Source organism: Equus quagga, chromosome 11 (assembly GCF_021613505.1).
Source record: "Equus quagga isolate Etosha38 chromosome 11, UCLA_HA_Equagga_1.0, whole genome shotgun sequence".
NCBI classification, from domain to species: domain Eukaryota; kingdom Metazoa; phylum Chordata; class Mammalia; order Perissodactyla; family Equidae; genus Equus; species Equus quagga.
The window spans coordinates 89,869,103-89,886,467 of NC_060277.1; the positions used below are offsets into that span (position 1 = coordinate 89,869,103).

At 40.7% G+C, this 17,365-nt stretch overlaps 1 protein-coding gene across 2 annotated transcripts in view; it reads right to left on the reverse strand.

Moving 5' to 3' along the window:
* Window positions 1-1,433: 1,433 nt before the first annotated feature.
* The window catches only part of UTP18 (UTP18 small subunit processome component), a 35,714-nt gene continuing 19,782 nt past the window's right edge, over window positions 1,434-17,365 (reverse strand). The window contains exons 10-14 of one of the 2 annotated variants that reach the window (XM_046677241.1): window positions 17,211-17,334; window positions 8,491-8,665; window positions 3,761-3,903; window positions 2,393-2,431; window positions 1,434-1,586 (exon numbers count right to left, since the gene is read on the reverse strand). In XM_046677241.1, coding sequence (XP_046533197.1) covers window positions 2,407-2,431; window positions 3,761-3,903; window positions 8,491-8,665; window positions 17,211-17,334 — 467 coding nt within the window. In that variant the 3' untranslated portion in view covers window positions 1,434-1,586; window positions 2,393-2,406. The remainder of the gene's footprint in view (window positions 1,587-2,392; window positions 2,432-3,760; window positions 3,904-8,490; window positions 8,666-17,210; window positions 17,335-17,365) is intronic. The other variant, XM_046677242.1, reaches the window with a different exon arrangement.

Below are 17,365 nucleotides of genomic sequence, written 5' to 3' on the forward strand. Positions count from 1 at the left end.
GTAGAAATGAGAGGCTGACTCAAATTCCCAACTCCCATCAAGGGGAAAAAAACATGAAAAGACAAGACAGAGGACCGGCAGCATCTCTGTAGAACAAACAGCACATTTGTCTATCTTGGAGATCAGAACTGGGAATTCTTTACTCTGCCTCTAGTAGAGTATAAAACGATCCGGCCATGTTAACAAGGTAGAGTTAAAACTTAAACTCTGCTTCCATCGTTTTCTCTAGAATGGTAAATTCCTGTAAATCTTTCACACGCTGAAAACCATAAGCAAAATAAGCACATACAAGGCTTGGTGTCCGTTTCTGAAACAAACGATTTAGCTGGAGCTAAAGACAAGGCGACGGTAAAAAGCTATAAAACACCTCGCCTTCAGTTACTCACATAATCCAACACTGCCCCCTAGCAACTTGAGAGAGAAATAACCCTAACAAGCCAACCCGGGCCAGGAATCTGAAATTTTCAGCATTACTATTATTTAATCATGGAAGATGTTGCTGAAAAAGGAGGGAACAGAGGAAGGGTCTCCACAATCACAAAGCAATAGTCCATCTGAACAGAAAATGTTGTTTTAGAAAGATGCTGAAATACGCGAACACAACCCACACCTACTGGGCTGCTCAAGGTCATCGCCCGTAGACTGGGAAGGGCCTTGAAGACCCTGAAGATACCTGCCGCTGCCCTGTTTGTTTGAAGACAGTTAAGTGGGATCTGTTACTTCTCTGGGCAGAGCCAGAGCCATTTTTTGTCACTGGAAAAACTTCCTCCTCTCACCTGACTTTTCTCTTCCATGTTTAGCAAGGAGGTGGGGTGAAAGTTCATAGACCTAGTTGATACTTCTCCTAACTAACCCCTTTAATACTTAAATATCTAATACAGTGTCAGTTTTTCCCAAGAAATGTAGGAAGTAGTCTAAAGCAAGCTTATACTATGATTAAAGAATTATGGAACCAATTGTCAACCCTGGAACCTAAGTCAAATGAAACATTTAAGTTGACATAATGAACATTTCCAGGAAGCGGAGTGGCTAATATTTAGGAAAAGTGTGCCAGGTTTTCACATGCCTCTTCCCCGACAAGTAGCATTGATAACCATTCCAACTGCCAAGCCCAGAAAAGCCTTTTCATCTCCATAACCACCTTTCTAGGAAAACCTGAAGTTCAAAATTCATTTCATGAGACATCATCTCAAGCGAAATGACCTCCATAGCTCATCAGAGCCTCTGTTATCCAATCCCCAAAACATGGAGAGACCTATGCTGAAAAAGGGGGAACTATTCATCAGGGTTCATTGTGAAATAGGAACATATCTGCCTCTATTATTTTTGGCTACAGACCAGTGTTTCCTCTCTCTCATGTTTAGTCTTAAAAGAAACGCATACAAGTCAGTGTGCATGTGTGTAGGTGGGGAGGGAAGAACCACATACACTTGTTTTCAAACAAAAGTTGCCACGTGTTTATTAAGACATTTCTGTTAACTTAAACACAGCTGGCTCAATAAATCATTATCCATATATTATCGCACATTCAGGAAAGTTTCTGAGAAGATATATCAGGACAGGCTTCTCTTGTGGCTCAACTGGATCTGAGGAAAGAAGAGAAGAAATTAGACACTTGATTTACAGCTGCTAGTCATCAAACAATACGTACTGGCACTGTAATTTTGGGAGGCAGGATATCTGGACTGCTTTCCCCTCCTGGCTGTTTTGCTCAAAATCCCTTTGCTTCCAAAACTTCTTCTCCCTAATTAAATCTATATGCCCTCCCAGAGTCTCTCCTCAACATTTATGGATCTCAGAGAAGACCAAATAGTCAACTGTGATGAACAGGCCAAGTGCAAGGCTCAACCTCAGTACCACCATATCGTAGGTCAAAGGTCAAGCCATGGGAAGGGAAGCATGCCCTACCGTTTTAAACACTGGGTAACAAAACTAAGACCCAGCCATTAACTAGCTCTGTGACAAGCCACCATTAACTAGCTGGGCATGTCACTTATAATCTCTCAAAAAACACACACAGAATACAAGGGCTTGAGCTCGCATAAGCTATAATTATACCTGAAGACACTTCTCTCTCTCTCTCAAGTCTATTCTCATTTGTGGATTAAATGGTTGGTAATCACAATTTTCATGACCATCACTGAATACAACATTAGAGATCTGACCTCAGAAGAATAGAGCCAGAGTGTTGTGATTTGGGATAAGAAATTCCCACAGAAGGTCTAAGTCCAACTAGACTGTTCCTGATCTACTTCCATCCTCCTACCCTAACTGAAGACAACAGCAACCCAGGGGCAAAGACACAGACATCAGCTAATCTAGTCCCTCCAGCAACTGAGGCAATGGGTGCAACCTTAAAACCTGTAGAACCAATAAAACAGGATGTCCTTACTTCAAATAACCTCTTTAGAAGTCTGAGTAATGGTGCAACCTGAAAAAGTAAAAGAGAAATCATCTCAACAACTTTCTGATTACCCAGCATACTGTCACTCAGATCACGAAACGGCACTTAGGAAGACTGGAGGCGGGGAATGTAATCACAATCCTTCTCAGCAGCCAGCTAGGATAAGACACCCCTGTCTGACATTCTGAAGGACCCTAGTGCTAATGCTTCAGATTTTAGCTTGCTCCTAAGCATCAAACTGGGGTCTGTGAAATACCTGATCAGCCATACCCAAAAGAAATGCTGTCAGTTCAACCCATTTGCTAGAAAGTCTCACTAGACAGCAATGCTCTGGTGAAAAATCTAATGGCCTTTGGGACTTAGAGAAAAATATTTCCGTTATTATAATAAACCAAAGCTTTGGAAGAGAATTTCTAAGTACAGTAATAATCTGCATCCTTTTATAGAATCCAAATGGAAAGAATCACTCCAAAAATGATCCAAAATGACACTGATGGAATTATCAATTTTCCTGGTGTAACCCATTTTCCTTTCAAAGTAAGTAGAACTTTAAACCATATTATTGTTATATTCTCTCTTCACAACCATCTCCTGAAAACCGATTTACATTCCTCCTTTTCTTCACCCTAGATTTCAGTTCACTAGGAAAGCAGGCCTTCCCTGAGCATACGAACATAAACACAGGCCTCTATGCAGCATTCACTACCAACACAAGGGAGCGAGGAAAGGGGGCTGTGGGTTAAGTCACAGGCTTCCAGCTCTTCAGTGCTCCCCAAAGAGCCACTTTGTCACCTATATCTTCTAGCAATGATACAATGAGATTTTGTCTGTTCCTGCTTTATAGCCAAATATATTGAGTGCAGAAAAGAACCTGGGCAGAGCCTAACTTTTCGGTATCTTTGTAGTTAACATCCTTATTTACAGCTGAAGGGAAAGAAATCCCTTTAAAAAAAAAAAATCACTTAAATCTAACAAGTAGTGAATTGTCAAATCAACAAAGGTTAATCAAAACATAAGGCACCAAGAAAGTGGCATTATTATTAAAGTGGCTACTTTTTTTCAATTTGACATTCTCAAAATACAGCTTACACTCCCGCCCCACCCCCCAAATTCCCCCAATGAACTTTTCTGCTAGTAACATTTTATGGTAGAAAAATGCACATTTTATTAGAGAATGACAATGAGAGTCAAGCTGAACACTCTACAATTTATCATTTAATAATTTCTCATTGTAATTGATTAATAAATTGTAGAATTAATACATTGTACATAATTGTAGAAATAGGAATGTAATGATAGCATCTCTTCACATTTTCAAGTTTATCGCTATTTCTTTCAAACATAAATGATACCTACCTATACATCAGGGCTTTGCCCTTTTCATTCCCCAAGACAAAATATCCACTTCTGGGAGAAAAATCCATGGTATGAACAAGAGAAATATTCTTCTTTTTAATGACTGGGAAGTTTGAAAATACTGTACAGGAAGGAAGGTGAACCTGCAGGAAATAAAAAGCTTTAAATTGCAACAACTGGGAACTCATCTTTCTTAAAATCTAGTCTTCATTTTATCTTTTTGCTGGAACAGAAAGTGCATTTGATTGTAGCACACATAAGGTATAGTTCTCTTAATGAGGTAAAGTGTTCCAAAATTAAAATTTGATTTTCAACGTGCTATTAACTGAGAGGGGAGGGAGGAAAAAGAAGAAAGCATTTTCTGATGCTTTTCCTACCCTGGTGCCTGGGAGATCTAAACGTTTGCTGAATGAGTAAACGAATGAATAAACTAAAGTGAAAAGTCAACAGCAGTACCCATTACTGCTCTAACTTAATGACCACAGGAAAGAAGACTAAAATTTGGTCACAGGGAACAGATATTTAAACATTAGGAAGAGTCTGATTTTACATAACTGAAGCCTACGCAAATTCACAGTCTTCCAATATCACATTATTTCCTTTATACACGTTTACTTTTCAACTATGTCATATATTCTGCCTTCTGCCATCTCTCCTCAAGGAAGACTGAATCATGAAAACCTGGTTCATCCAGTCAAACTGTTCTGACTTAGAGCGAACCGAAAGCTCACCTCAAGGCCGGGCCCAAGCATGAGGAGGGGCAGAGGCTATTATTCCAAGAGAGTCTACTTCTGGGAAGAATGGGCCCAAATCCAAGATGGGTGAGACAAGTGCTAATCCAATTTGTGGGTAAACAAAATCCAAGCACAGAAGCAGTTATCTTAAGCAAACTAGGATTTTAAGAACTCTCACTTTCAAATGTTCTCCAGCTCTTCTAAGAAATCTAACACCTTTCATATTCAAATACATTCAGACTTCTCATTCAGCTATTTATCTTGGTAGTCTGTTATCCTCCACACTTTTAGATGAGACTTGAAACCATTCAATCAAAGTGATTTTTCACAGACAAGTACAGAGTAAAACCCATTAATATATACATCTGTCTATCAACCAGGTTTCAGTCAGTCACTTTACTAGGCCCTACTCCTTCTGATACATAACAGTGACCATTTCCTCAACAAAGTAAAGCTCACAGTCAATCTCCAAGCCATTTCCAGTTATTCTCAACTTCTCCAGAAGGCAGGTTCTGCCTGCACAGTGTGACATCAATGCAAAGACATTAACGCTAATGAGGAGTGGTCCTGACCCATTAAAGCAGAACCCTGATTCAATCTTAACTTTTAAATTTCTTAAACACCACTTTCTATACAGATTTCTTGGAAAATTTCAGTATATATTTTTTAAAGTACTTAGTAAAGCAGGCTATTATTTTAGGAGAGAAGCCACAATATGGATATGCAAAATGTATTTACACTTGGTTTGAGAATGCAGAAATTATATGAATTTTTGATAAGTGGTTTGGCTTCTTAATTGTATTTTGCTTAGGTTTTTACAAGTTTGCATCCCCCCAGTATGCACCAACTTTGAACAGGTGATCCAAAGCATCATGGGAGCAGACCATCAGGAAATAACCATTTGCTGTGAGTGCCAAGAAGAGAACTGTCCAACGCCTTACTTTTGTTTCCATCCTATACGTAACCCAATACCCTTAAACTATGCCCCAGACATTTGCTCATGAACTTTCCCGGCATGACTTTGAAGTTTGAGGAGCTGTTTTTCTGACTTTTCCAAAACAAAATACACCAGAACCAACCTTTCTACTTGAATGACTTGTTAAAGATAATTATATTAAACCACTCTTTTTATTTTCTAACTTAAATTGGAAAAAACAGTCTCTTAATTTGGATTCATGTAACTTTATACTCAAGCCAATTGCTGATTACAAATCAGGAGCTCACTACAGAGTAAAAACTGGGGCACAAGACACAGCTATTTTTTAAAGACCATTTTTACCAGAGGGCAGCTGTGCATTTTTGTAGCTAAAGAGAACAGAGTACCAGGAATACTGTGTTAAATACAGACACTTACAAAGCTTACGGTGTAAACGGTGGCCCTTAGACGTGGTGCCCTTGTCCAACGCATAACCTATACAACTGTACACAGGGCCATGCCTTCACACAACAGGCTGGTGTGTTCTTTCTGACAGAGGATAAACACCAACTTAGTGACAACTTATTTTTATATTTTATCTCCTCTACTGACTTGGATATCAGGGGCAAAAATGTTTACAATGTCCTCCTAAGAGATTCAACTGTATCTGTTCGCAAAGCCCCCCAGTGTAATCTCTCTCCGCATTAGCACATCCTCCCTCAGACCAATGACCCCCACCTGGTTAGGGTCGGCTGCGCTCTAACCTCTCCTTATGGCTCTTGTATTAAAAGCTATAATTGAACTATTAATTAATAAAAAGTCCCATAAAAACCCAATTTCTTAATCTTAGAAAGTTCCTTTTATCTCCAACGGCATAAAGGCCCAGATATCAAAATTCAACAAGTAAAAGCTCACCCATCCTTAATTTAATGGATAAGAAGTTCCACAACTTTCTACCGCATCCAAGACTGTAGGCGTTAACAACAATTTAACTTTTGGGTCTCTTAACTGGTGCAGTGGCGTGGATTTATAATCCTGCTCTGTGGTGGGATAACAGGACGGTTTGGATCATTATAATAAGAGACTGCATTTACTGATACTACCACCGTTTCACTGAAGCATTCTGAAACTGCTCTGCCTGGCTTCTTTCCATTAGATATTATGGTTGACTACCACTTAAAAAATGGGATTTGGCTGTTACTAATGAATTCCTTGTGTGATTTTGCCACAATAAAAAACCGTAAGTGCCGCCATGATCAGTGAAGCAAACTAGGCAGAACTAACTACTAGGCGTCTTGCAGACGTATTATGTCAACAGGAGACAGAGCCCATGGTTTTCTAAAACAATTTACTACCATTAAAACGATAAAAGGTTAATATGCACTAGCCCACTACTCCCGTTATAGGAGTGGAGATTTCCAAGCCGACTTGAATTAGAACCTTCTCATATATCAAATGATTCACTCAACAGACAGGCAATAAATACAATACTGCATTTTTCTAACTCTTTTTCCAGCAGAATCCTTTCTCCCCTCAAAGAAAATCTTATGCAGAATGCTAATGTACACCACAGGTAACAGCGAAGCTGCTCCATCAGACACAGATAAGAGCTCAGCCCCCTCCTTGCCCTACTTGAGTCAGAAGTCCTGCACACATTCTAGGGCTCTGAGAAATTCAGCTGGAAAACCACTAAAGTGCTAGAAAAAATATGGACTCTAGAAGCACAGTTCTGCCCTTTACTAGCTGTTGATTCTGGGTACATTAATCCTCTGAGGACAGTTATTTGGCTCAAAATTTTTTTGTGTAAACCTTTATAAATTATATACTATTATACAAAGCAGATGAAGTATGCTAAGTGAGCAAGATAAAAACAGTCTCTGTAAAGTGCTTACAATCTGGTGGTATACACGTAACAACAGCACAACACAACACTGCCATTCAAAGTTCTACACCGTCTGTATAGCTGGTGCCTAGAGCAGGTAACTGTTAAATGAATGAAGAAACTGATTCTGCCTGAAGAGGAGGAAACTTCATAGAGATGGTGACATTTAAGCTGAGCTCTGAGGTTAACACAGGCCCGAGGCTGCTATCCTTAGAAAGGCCTGCTTGCAAGTGCGGCCCTTAGGTGGTGTCTGGGAACCTGACTGGTAAACAGGTCCCTACACTAATGTGAAACTTTCTCTAAATGATAAGGATGGCTCACCATGCCTAAACCATTTGCACACCATGATTTAAGCTGAACACCTGCTTTTATTTCTGGGAGCCTAGAATTTTGGTACATGCTAGGCAGAGGGTACCTACATGGTCAAGCCCCACCAAAAACCTTGGGCATTAAGTCTCAAATGAGCTTCCCTGGTAGACAACACAACACATGTTGTCACAACTCCTTGCTGGAGGAATTAAATATGTCCCATGTGATGCCAACAGGAGAGGCCTCTTGAAAGCATGCACCTGGTTTCCTCCAGACTTCGCCCCAAACCCCTTTTCCCTTTGCTGACGTTGCTTTATATCCCTTCCCTGTAATAACTCTTAGCATGAGTACAACCACAGACTGAGTTCTGGGGGTCCTCTTAGTAAACTGCCAAACCTGGGGGTGGTCCTGGGGACTCCTGGCACAGACACAGTCACACATTCTATCTAGGTATTTAAATTGTAATCTTTTTATACAACTTATTTTCAAGCTCAATTTACTTTGAAAATCTAAGAATTGCCTCCACTCCATTAAGACAACAGGCCTTAAAAAGAAAGATGAAAAAAGAAAACTAGAGAAATGAAGTGTTTGCCTTGAACAGATTCTTTAACATATATGTCAAAAGAAACACCTGAAAATGCAGACCATCACTTAACAAATGTTAAGGTGGACAACACAGCATTCCCAAAAGAAGTGACATAATACAAATTTGGTGGCTACTGTGCATTTCTATAACCACACCCAAAAGCTACAATCCTAATAATTTCTACATCAAAAGAAGCTACTCTTTTAAAAATAATCCAACACTCTGCTTCCCTGTTATCTTTCCATGTTTTCAATTTAATTTAAAAATTATCAATGATAAAAGGAAAGGGTAAAGAAACATTACCAATCTGACTGCTTCTTTCATTTTGTCTGAAGCAATTGCCAAGATCTCTGAGGTAGCATTGAAGGTGAGAGAAGTAGCACCTGTGACCAAGTTCATTACAGCTTTTATCGGCTTTGGGTTTGTTTCCTGGAGACAAGAATCTTGACTGTATATGTTTACCACTCCACAATTAGAACTGCAAAGAGAAAAGTGAATACAACAGATTAAAAACAAGCAAAAGGGCTTTCACATAGAGATTTAACCCCATAAACTGGTATTTGCAGTCGTTTCGTGTTACAAAGGGAGCAGCGCTGGAGAGTTCATCCCAAGCTCAAAGCTAGACACATTCCACCAGGTCTACTGCAGTCTTGCTCAACTCGTGCTAACTCTGGCAGCTTTTCAATTGAGTCTAGCTGGAAAATCCAAGAAGGCAGAGACTCTCCACTATTCATTCCCTTAATAAATATTTACTCAATGTCAACTCCATGCAAGGCGCTATTTAAATGCCTGGGATGCAAAGGTGAGCAAAAGAGACGGAGACCACCATTCTCCCGGCACTTATGGCTCACCTAACATCCCAATGTGTGAATGACAGCTGTTCCTCGCCAACTGAGATCTCCTCCTTTCTTTTTTATTCTACTTGTGAGAACCTCCAAAACTGTGCTGACCAGCAGCAGCAATAGCAGGCATCTTAGTTTTGCTCTACTGGGAATATCTACATTCAAGAGTTTTGGAGGTGATCATCCACTCCAAGTTTACCAGAACATCTGCCAGCAACGAAGTACAGCCAATATTCATAAAAAGTAAAACCTCCTGACCTTATCATCAACAGACTCATTCACAGGCAAGAGCTTTCAGTTAACATCTTTGATCTCACTCTTCAGACCACCTAATGTTATGGGCATCATTTATAAGCAACAGGAATAAGGTACTTGTAATTCATAGATACTTAGTTCAAACTTAATTAGCAAATGCAATGCAATACAAACTTGAAAGATGCAAGAAATCAAGCTTCAAACTCACAGGAGTGATACACATGTATTCCACCAAGTGTACCCTCATTCCTACCACTCAAACAGCCTCCCTTATCCACTTAATACTACTACCTACAATGAACCAGACACAAGGCATAAACAAGACAAAGTCAGTTCACACTAAAGATTCAATGGCTTGAAATTATAGCCAGCACACAACACAAACAGTGTTAGAATTTAGTAGTTTAAAGTCTTCAAACTACTTACATATACATTTTCTTATTTGATTCTAAGGACCCCTTAACTTAAACAGAGCTCACTGTATGTAGACCATGCTAACTACTCAGGAGAAACTATATATATATATCCTTGGTTTATATAAGTTTGTTATGGACTGAATGACTGTTCATGTTTGTTCATAAGGCCCTCCCCAAATTCAAAGTTTGAAATCCTAACTCCCAAAGTAACAGTATTAGGAGGTAGGGCCTCTGGGAGATAATGAGGTGATGAGGGTGAAGCCCTCATGACTGGGATTAGGGCCCTTATAAAGGGACTCAGAGAGCTCTCTTGCTCTCTACCCACCATGTGAGGACACAGCAAGAAGTCAGCCTACTGCACCCTGGAAGAAGGCCCTCACCAGAACTTGACCATGCCGGCCTCCTAATCTCACACTTCCAGCTGCCACAATTATGAGAAATAAATTTCTGTTGTTTATAAGCCACTCAGTCTATAGTACTTTGCTACAGCAGCCCAAACTAAGACAAATTTCATCTTTTCCTTATTTATATTTTTGACTTGGATCAAAATATCTATTCAACGTATTTACTTTATACTAAATCTCTCTTCTTGCTGAAAACTGATTTATGTCTAAATCCATCTTGATTAAGGACAAAAAATTATAACCCATATAGCTCTCTTGTAAACATCAATTTTAGATCAAATCTTACCACCATGAACAGCAGAGGCTCCTAAAATAATGCCTATTAATTCTTACTTGACTGTTGCTTAAATTTTTGGAACAAAAATGGCACAAGTTAATCATTTTGAGATATGGCAACTTATTCCTATAATGCCATTTGTGCTAAAAGAGTATAACTGATTCTAATATGCTACTAACAGTGGTTAGTAGATATTTTTGAATGATCTCCACAAGTCCGGCGGTGTGCAAAGTGTCACAGGAATAGAATATCAGAAGGAATTTATCCCAGAAAACATACACCTGCATGAAATAGTCAGAAACACAAAAGAAACATCATTCAGCACCAAGCTCCATATGTGATCTAGAACCTCAAAGAAGGGAAAAATTAGCTGAGGTGAAGCTGCCCCAGAGGAAGCTTTGTGCAATAGGTAGGCCTCAGCTGGGGAAGGCAGACAGGAGGTAAAAGCCAGGGTACCACAGGTGAGGGGGAGAAGAGGAACAAAGGGACAGATCAGCATGCTTTTATTCACTCACCCGTGAACTCCTACCAAAGAAACAGACAAGACTGATCCTTCCACCCCCAGCCACAGCTGATGGGACCAGAAGCAGGTTCCTGAATCAAGGGCAGTCAATCCACAGTAGATGAGCAACCAGAGTGTCCTGCTACACAAAACTCTTTCCAAACAGGAATGACAGCAATCAGCCAGATCAACGTTTATCTTATGAACTGGGGCTGGGAACCATGGTGGCAGTGGTGGTAGGAGTCAAAGAAGAAAAGGCATATAGCACATGGGGGCCACGAAAAAATTAACAATATGAGCAAGAAGGTACCGTAAGACAGAACAGTTGTTATCAACGAGGGACAATTCTGTGACCCCCAGGGACATCCGGCAATGTCCGGAGATACTGTGATTGTCACAGCTGAGGGGTGGGGGGTGTAGTTGTGCTACTGGCATCTAGTGGCTAGAGGTCAGTGATGCTGCTAAACTTCCTACAGTACACAGGACACCCCAAAACAAAGAACTATCCATCCAAAATATCAACAGTGCTGAAGCTGAAATGCCCTGAGGTAGAGGAAAAAATGCAAATAAGACCCTGGTTCTCACACTTGATAGTGCATAAGAATCACCGAGTGTGTTAAAAGCAGCTTCCTGGGCTCCATGTGCCCATGCGCCTGTGCCAGCATTCTGATCCACAGAGCTGGAGTGCAGCCCAGGAATCTTGGTTTTAAACCACTACCTCGGGTATTGTGGGGCTGGAGGGCATCTAAGGACCACACTCAGAGAAACAAGGGTGAGGCAAACCAGTAAGGCCAAGAATGTAGGTAAAAGGGGAGAGAGAAGCTGCAGCTCCACACCACAGAACACAAACACACCGCCGCTGAGGGACCGGAAACCGCCCAATGTCCAGGACCGCCTGCCTCCTTCCGAGGCCTCAACCCCACTCTGTCTGCGTGTGACCTTCCTATGCAGCTGCTTCCTTCCCCTTCATTGCCACGTGAGGGTGGCCCAAGGAAGTCTGCTCCTCAAATTAAGAGTCTAAGACAAAACCACAGCCACAGCTGTCCTACAGAAGCTCAAATCAAACAAGCTCTAAATAGAACTAAAGCCTCTCCTTTACTCAATTCTCTAAGACTAGACTCTACTTCTTCTCTCATCCTCAGTCACCTCGTTCTCCACCGACTCCGGCCCCCAGAGTTCTATTTTCGACCTACCTCTCGTGTCTCACTCATCTCATTTACTCCCATGGACCGACCACCCATCACCTATCATGTCCAAATCAGCATCTTCATTGTAATTCCACACCACATTTCTAACTGCTTTCGACATGCCACATGAACGTATCCCTTCTGACACAACTCCTCCTCTTCCTCTCTCATCCTATGACAAGTCCACTCTTCTAGCTGCTCAGGCCTGGAGCCTGAGAATGTCCTTGCTCCTCTCCCTTCCCAATTTTCTAAGCAGTTATGAGATCCGTTACAAGCATCCTTGGCCCACCTCCCCATTCCCATTCCCCCTGCCCTAGTGATTATGACCTACTGCCTAGATTACTGCAGTGACCTCAAAGCTCATCTCCCTGCAATCTGTTCCCCTTCTAAAGGCTGTCACATGAATTATCTACTTCAAACCCTAAAATTCAGATATCATCATGATTCTCCTCTGCTTAAAAAACCCTTTTTTGGTTTCTTTCCACTCAAAATAATGTCCACACTCATGGACACAGCATAAAAGACCTCACAAGTCATCCCTGCCTGCTTACCTTTGCAGTCATCCCGTCTACACCCCACTTGGAATGCAGACCTGAATTCTCTCGCCTCCACACCTTTACCCTTTCCACAATCTGCAATGCTTTTCTTTGAATACTACCTAACCCTCACAATGCCCAGCTCAAGTGCAAGTATCTCCAAAACAAATTGTTCCAGATGTTCAATTCTAACAGCCTTCACCATTCCGTAGACTCCTAGAAAACACTGTATCTCAAGGCAGCCCTTAGGATAACTTGTCTAGTAAACAGAGAAACATGTACATCTGTCCCCAGCACAAGATCATGAACTGTGGGCTGATGATGTACTGTTCCTCTAACCCACAATCCCTAGCTCAACGCTCAATAAATGCTTTCATGAAAGAGAAAACCAAGGCAAAAACACACCACTGAATAAAACAAGTTTTTCTTGCATTATAAAACATACACGTCCTGAAGAGTCTCAGATGAAGTAAAATGAGACCCATTTTAAATGTTTACTGAGACTGTTAAAACTAAAGAACTATTAATTCCAGGCCCTACCTCAAAGAATTTCATACTTTTCTATAGCTCTGAATTATCTACTATTCTTTTAAAATAAAACGAAAATATTCAGGGGGTGTCAGTGTGGAAAGAACACAGAACTGGGAACCAGACAACCTGAGTTCCAGATCCAGCTCTGCAGATAACCAGTTTAATGAGTAACAACCAATAAACAAAACTTAAATTACCTAAATCAGCCCTTAGTTTCCTTATCAATAAAATGATTGATTTAGTGCTACCAGTACACCTCTCTGTGATGACGGAAATGTGCTGTATCTGTGCTGTTTTGGGAACCACCAGACACGTGGCTACTGCACACTTAGAATGTATAATACCACTAAGAAACTAAATTTTTATTTTAATTAAATTTAAAGAGCCATATGTGGCTAGTGGCTACTGTGATGGACATGCAGGATTTCACTAAGACACCATCCAGAAATTAAAAGTAGATATACAAACAAATGGAGAGAGAAGACAAAAAGGATAATCATAATGAGAATAAACTAACACTGAAAATATCCTACAGTTCAAAGATGAAAGAGAAGCTTTCCATTTGTTAGCTTTAAATTACAGAAGACTATCTTCCACATCTCCAAATCCAGGTAGGTTACTGAAATCACAAAAATCCTGAAGCAAAGTTTTAAGCTAAGGGTTTAGAACTCAGATGTAAGTAGGAAAAATAGCAATCCAAGGTACATTTAGAGACTTAAAAAGATAGAAGATAAAGCTATGTAAAAGCTGAAGCACAGAATGGTTGAAGACGATTTTCCAAAGGGATTATGTAGCTGGCACAGAAGGATTCACATTTAAGACACACTGCACTACAAATTTTCTTTACCTCTTCTAAGACTCCTTAATTTACAAAACTTCTAGTAACTGTCCCATTTATACATTAAAAAACACAAACAAAAGGTGTGCCTTAAAACACGGCAGTAGAGGGTGAAGCACTCAGGCTTTGGAGCCAGACTATCTGGGTTGTAATTTTGGTTCCACCACGTACTATTTGTGTGACCTCAACCAAGTTACCTAACTCACAGTGCCTCAGCTTTCTCACCTGTAAAGTGGAAATAACAGTACCTATATCTCGGAGTAGGAAACAAGAATTCATTTATATATAAAAATATATATAGGGACCAGCCTAGTGGCGCAGCGGTTAAATTCACACACTCCACTTTGCCGGCATGAAGTTCACGGGTTCAGATCCCGGGCACGGACCTAGCACTCTGCTTGTCAAGCCATGCTGTGGTGGCATCCCACATAAAATAGAGGAAGACTGGCATAGACGTTAGCTCAGCAACAATCTTCCTCAAGCAAAAAGAGGAAGATGGCAACAGATGTTAGCTCAGGGTCAATCTTCCTCACAAGGACACACAAAAAACAAACAAAAAAAAGTACACACACACACAAATATACAGTTAATATATATACACATATACATACATACATAGTTACAGATGGAAAACAACAGACCTTGGCACACAATAAACGCTGGAAAAAGGTTGCTATTAATATTATAAAATAATCTTTTTACCATAATTATTATTCAAGGCACAATTTAAAACTACTTAGATGGAAATCAAAGTAAAAAGACCATCTTAATTTGTGTATTTTTAACAAGCTGATGAAGACTAAAGTCAACAAATGTCTTATCACCTGACAGAATTTTGATTTGAAAATATGAAAACAGGTATTTCTATGGCATTGACCTACAATTCTCAAAATGCAAAGACCCCAAAGTGGTTTTTATAGCTTGCATACCCCAGTAAAGGCAGGAGCCCAAGCTAGGGATCTGTGCCACGGCTAGAGCATGAGACATTCCTAACTTCTTCACTGCAAGCAGAGAAAATAAAGCAAAAGCAACAAAACAAAGAGGATTCTCCAAGTCACCTTATGGGGCCCTCTGAATTTGCTGAGCTACCTTCTGAGACTGCAAGGGCCTATGCATACAAAGGGCTGTCATATGCAAGGGAGAGTACACCATGTCTCCACTCTTTCCCCTTCTTCACTTACAAAAGATACAGCCAAGGTACCACTTAACTACAGATTCTACCCAGTGGAGGGAGAAGGCCGCGGCACCCGAAAAAGTAAGACCGCAGAGTTCAAGGTCAATACTTCCAGCTGTGTCTTTCAGGACGCTTCAGAGCATCAGTCCCCCGTCTATAAAATGAAGGGTTAATCCAGAATGACTTCCCAAGAACGTTTAACACTGATGTTGGATGAATTACTGTGAAAACTTGCTAAAAATATACAGCAATCCTTAGATTAACCAAAGCTGTAAAAAAACAGTAACGTAAACGAAAAGAGCTCTCTATTTGCAACATTCTTAGTTGCTCTATTTCCTTTTCAGAGCAAAACCACACATAGAAAGCATCCTATGTCAGGACACTGAACGAGAAGAGTTAAACGATACTAACACATAAGTTCTGAGATCAAAGAAGGAGTTAATTCCCAGCTGCAGAGGCCAGAACAGAGTGCTTTCACACCAGTTGCAGGCAGCGGGGTGGGACGGGACATGACACGACACGACAGAGAGGAAAGGAGGGAGCTGGCACCCAGACAGCCAGGTGGGCTCAGCTTCTCCTCCTCTGGCTCCTCCACCACCAGTAACTCTTCCCCACCTGCCTATTAACATCAGAAATTCCTCTAACAAAGGTTAAGCTTTCCTTGCAGGTTTAACAATGTTCTTTGACCAAGCATATCAGAATCATCAGAATTCAATTACACCAACGGGCAATTAAAATCACGTGAATTTAAACTACTAATATTAGATTCTTTCCTGTTTGGACCCTTCAAAGGGCATTAAAAAAAAAGTGATACAAAAAAGAAAGGCAAGGACCAGAAAAAGACTAACTTCACAAATTTGAACGAAGGTCATTTGTGTGCAGTTATTCTTGTCCCACACAGAGGCAAAAGCAGTTCTACTTAAAATTGCCTGTCATTAGTTTACACACCAGTCTTCATTTAAAAGGGGCTTTATTCCCAGAAGTTCTGCTAATCGTGACTTGCTGCCACAGTGCACAGCACTCTGGCAGATGCGGGGTTCACACTGAGCTGTTCCCGCCTATAGGGTGGCACAGGTGTTTGACTAGTGGAAACACACGAAAGGGAAGGACCTTAACTCGGGCACTCCCACACCAAGTTACCTGCCACTGTCCTACTGCCTCACTGTCCACGTGATGCTGGCCTGGTCTCCAAGCTCCACAGCCTGGTTCTACTTTCCTTTCCTCCCAGGCCCCAAAGGTAGTAGCTGACCAATTTTCAAATGGGCGTAGGGATATTTACAAGCAGTTCCTCAATTTTAACCTTGAAGGAGGGAGTGAAGTGAAGAAAGAGTGGTGAGTACGCTCTGCTTCTGGACAGGCAAGACCCCTCTGACCTCCCTCCCAGACAGGATCTGACTGAAATCTCTCCGGATCACTTGTGTTTAGTCTAAGAAAGTCATAAAAATCCACTTCTGAAACCTCTAAAATTACACGTGCTGCCTGATGGTTTGGTAGGTAAGACAGTTTAGAATCACGAGTAAATATCTAACGCGCCTCCTCCCACCCTGCACCTTTAGAGTCAAGTAGGAGAATAAAGCCATCTTTTCCCAAGTGTAATAAACGTAACACAGTAACATGTTCCAGATAATATTTTCCAAGTTTCTACAATACAAAAAACTATTTCCAAGGAACACGTTTCTGGTTTATACCTCCTGGATAAAGGAAAAAATAACTTAGGTATCTTTAAGACTTTAACCCAAAGTTTATCTTATTCTACTTCCTCATCAATGGCAAGAAACTAAGCCCACAGGAAAACCTGACGTGACCAAATACATGCTTCAAACGTAAGAGAAAACACAATGATGTAAGGCAGTCTAGTATTTTCTTTGCCAAAGAGCTGATAAACCACCATTATTATTATTCTTAAGCATTGCATTAAGACAATAAAATGTAAAAGATCTGGGTTTACCGATTTCCTATAATTGAACACTTTATACTCAAGCACCATCTAGTACATTCAACCCTTTAATATTTTCTCATTAGCACAAGGTGATCAAAGGTTACTAGAACCTCTTTACTTACCCACAAGCTACATACTGTCCGTTCCTAGATGTGGCAATGCTTAACCCGTATAAACTGCCTTCATCAACAAATCTGTTAAGGCACTTCCTAGAGTTCACATCCCAAACGTAAACTTCCCCATCCGCTGCATGAAAGAGCCAAAAGAGGGTTCAGTT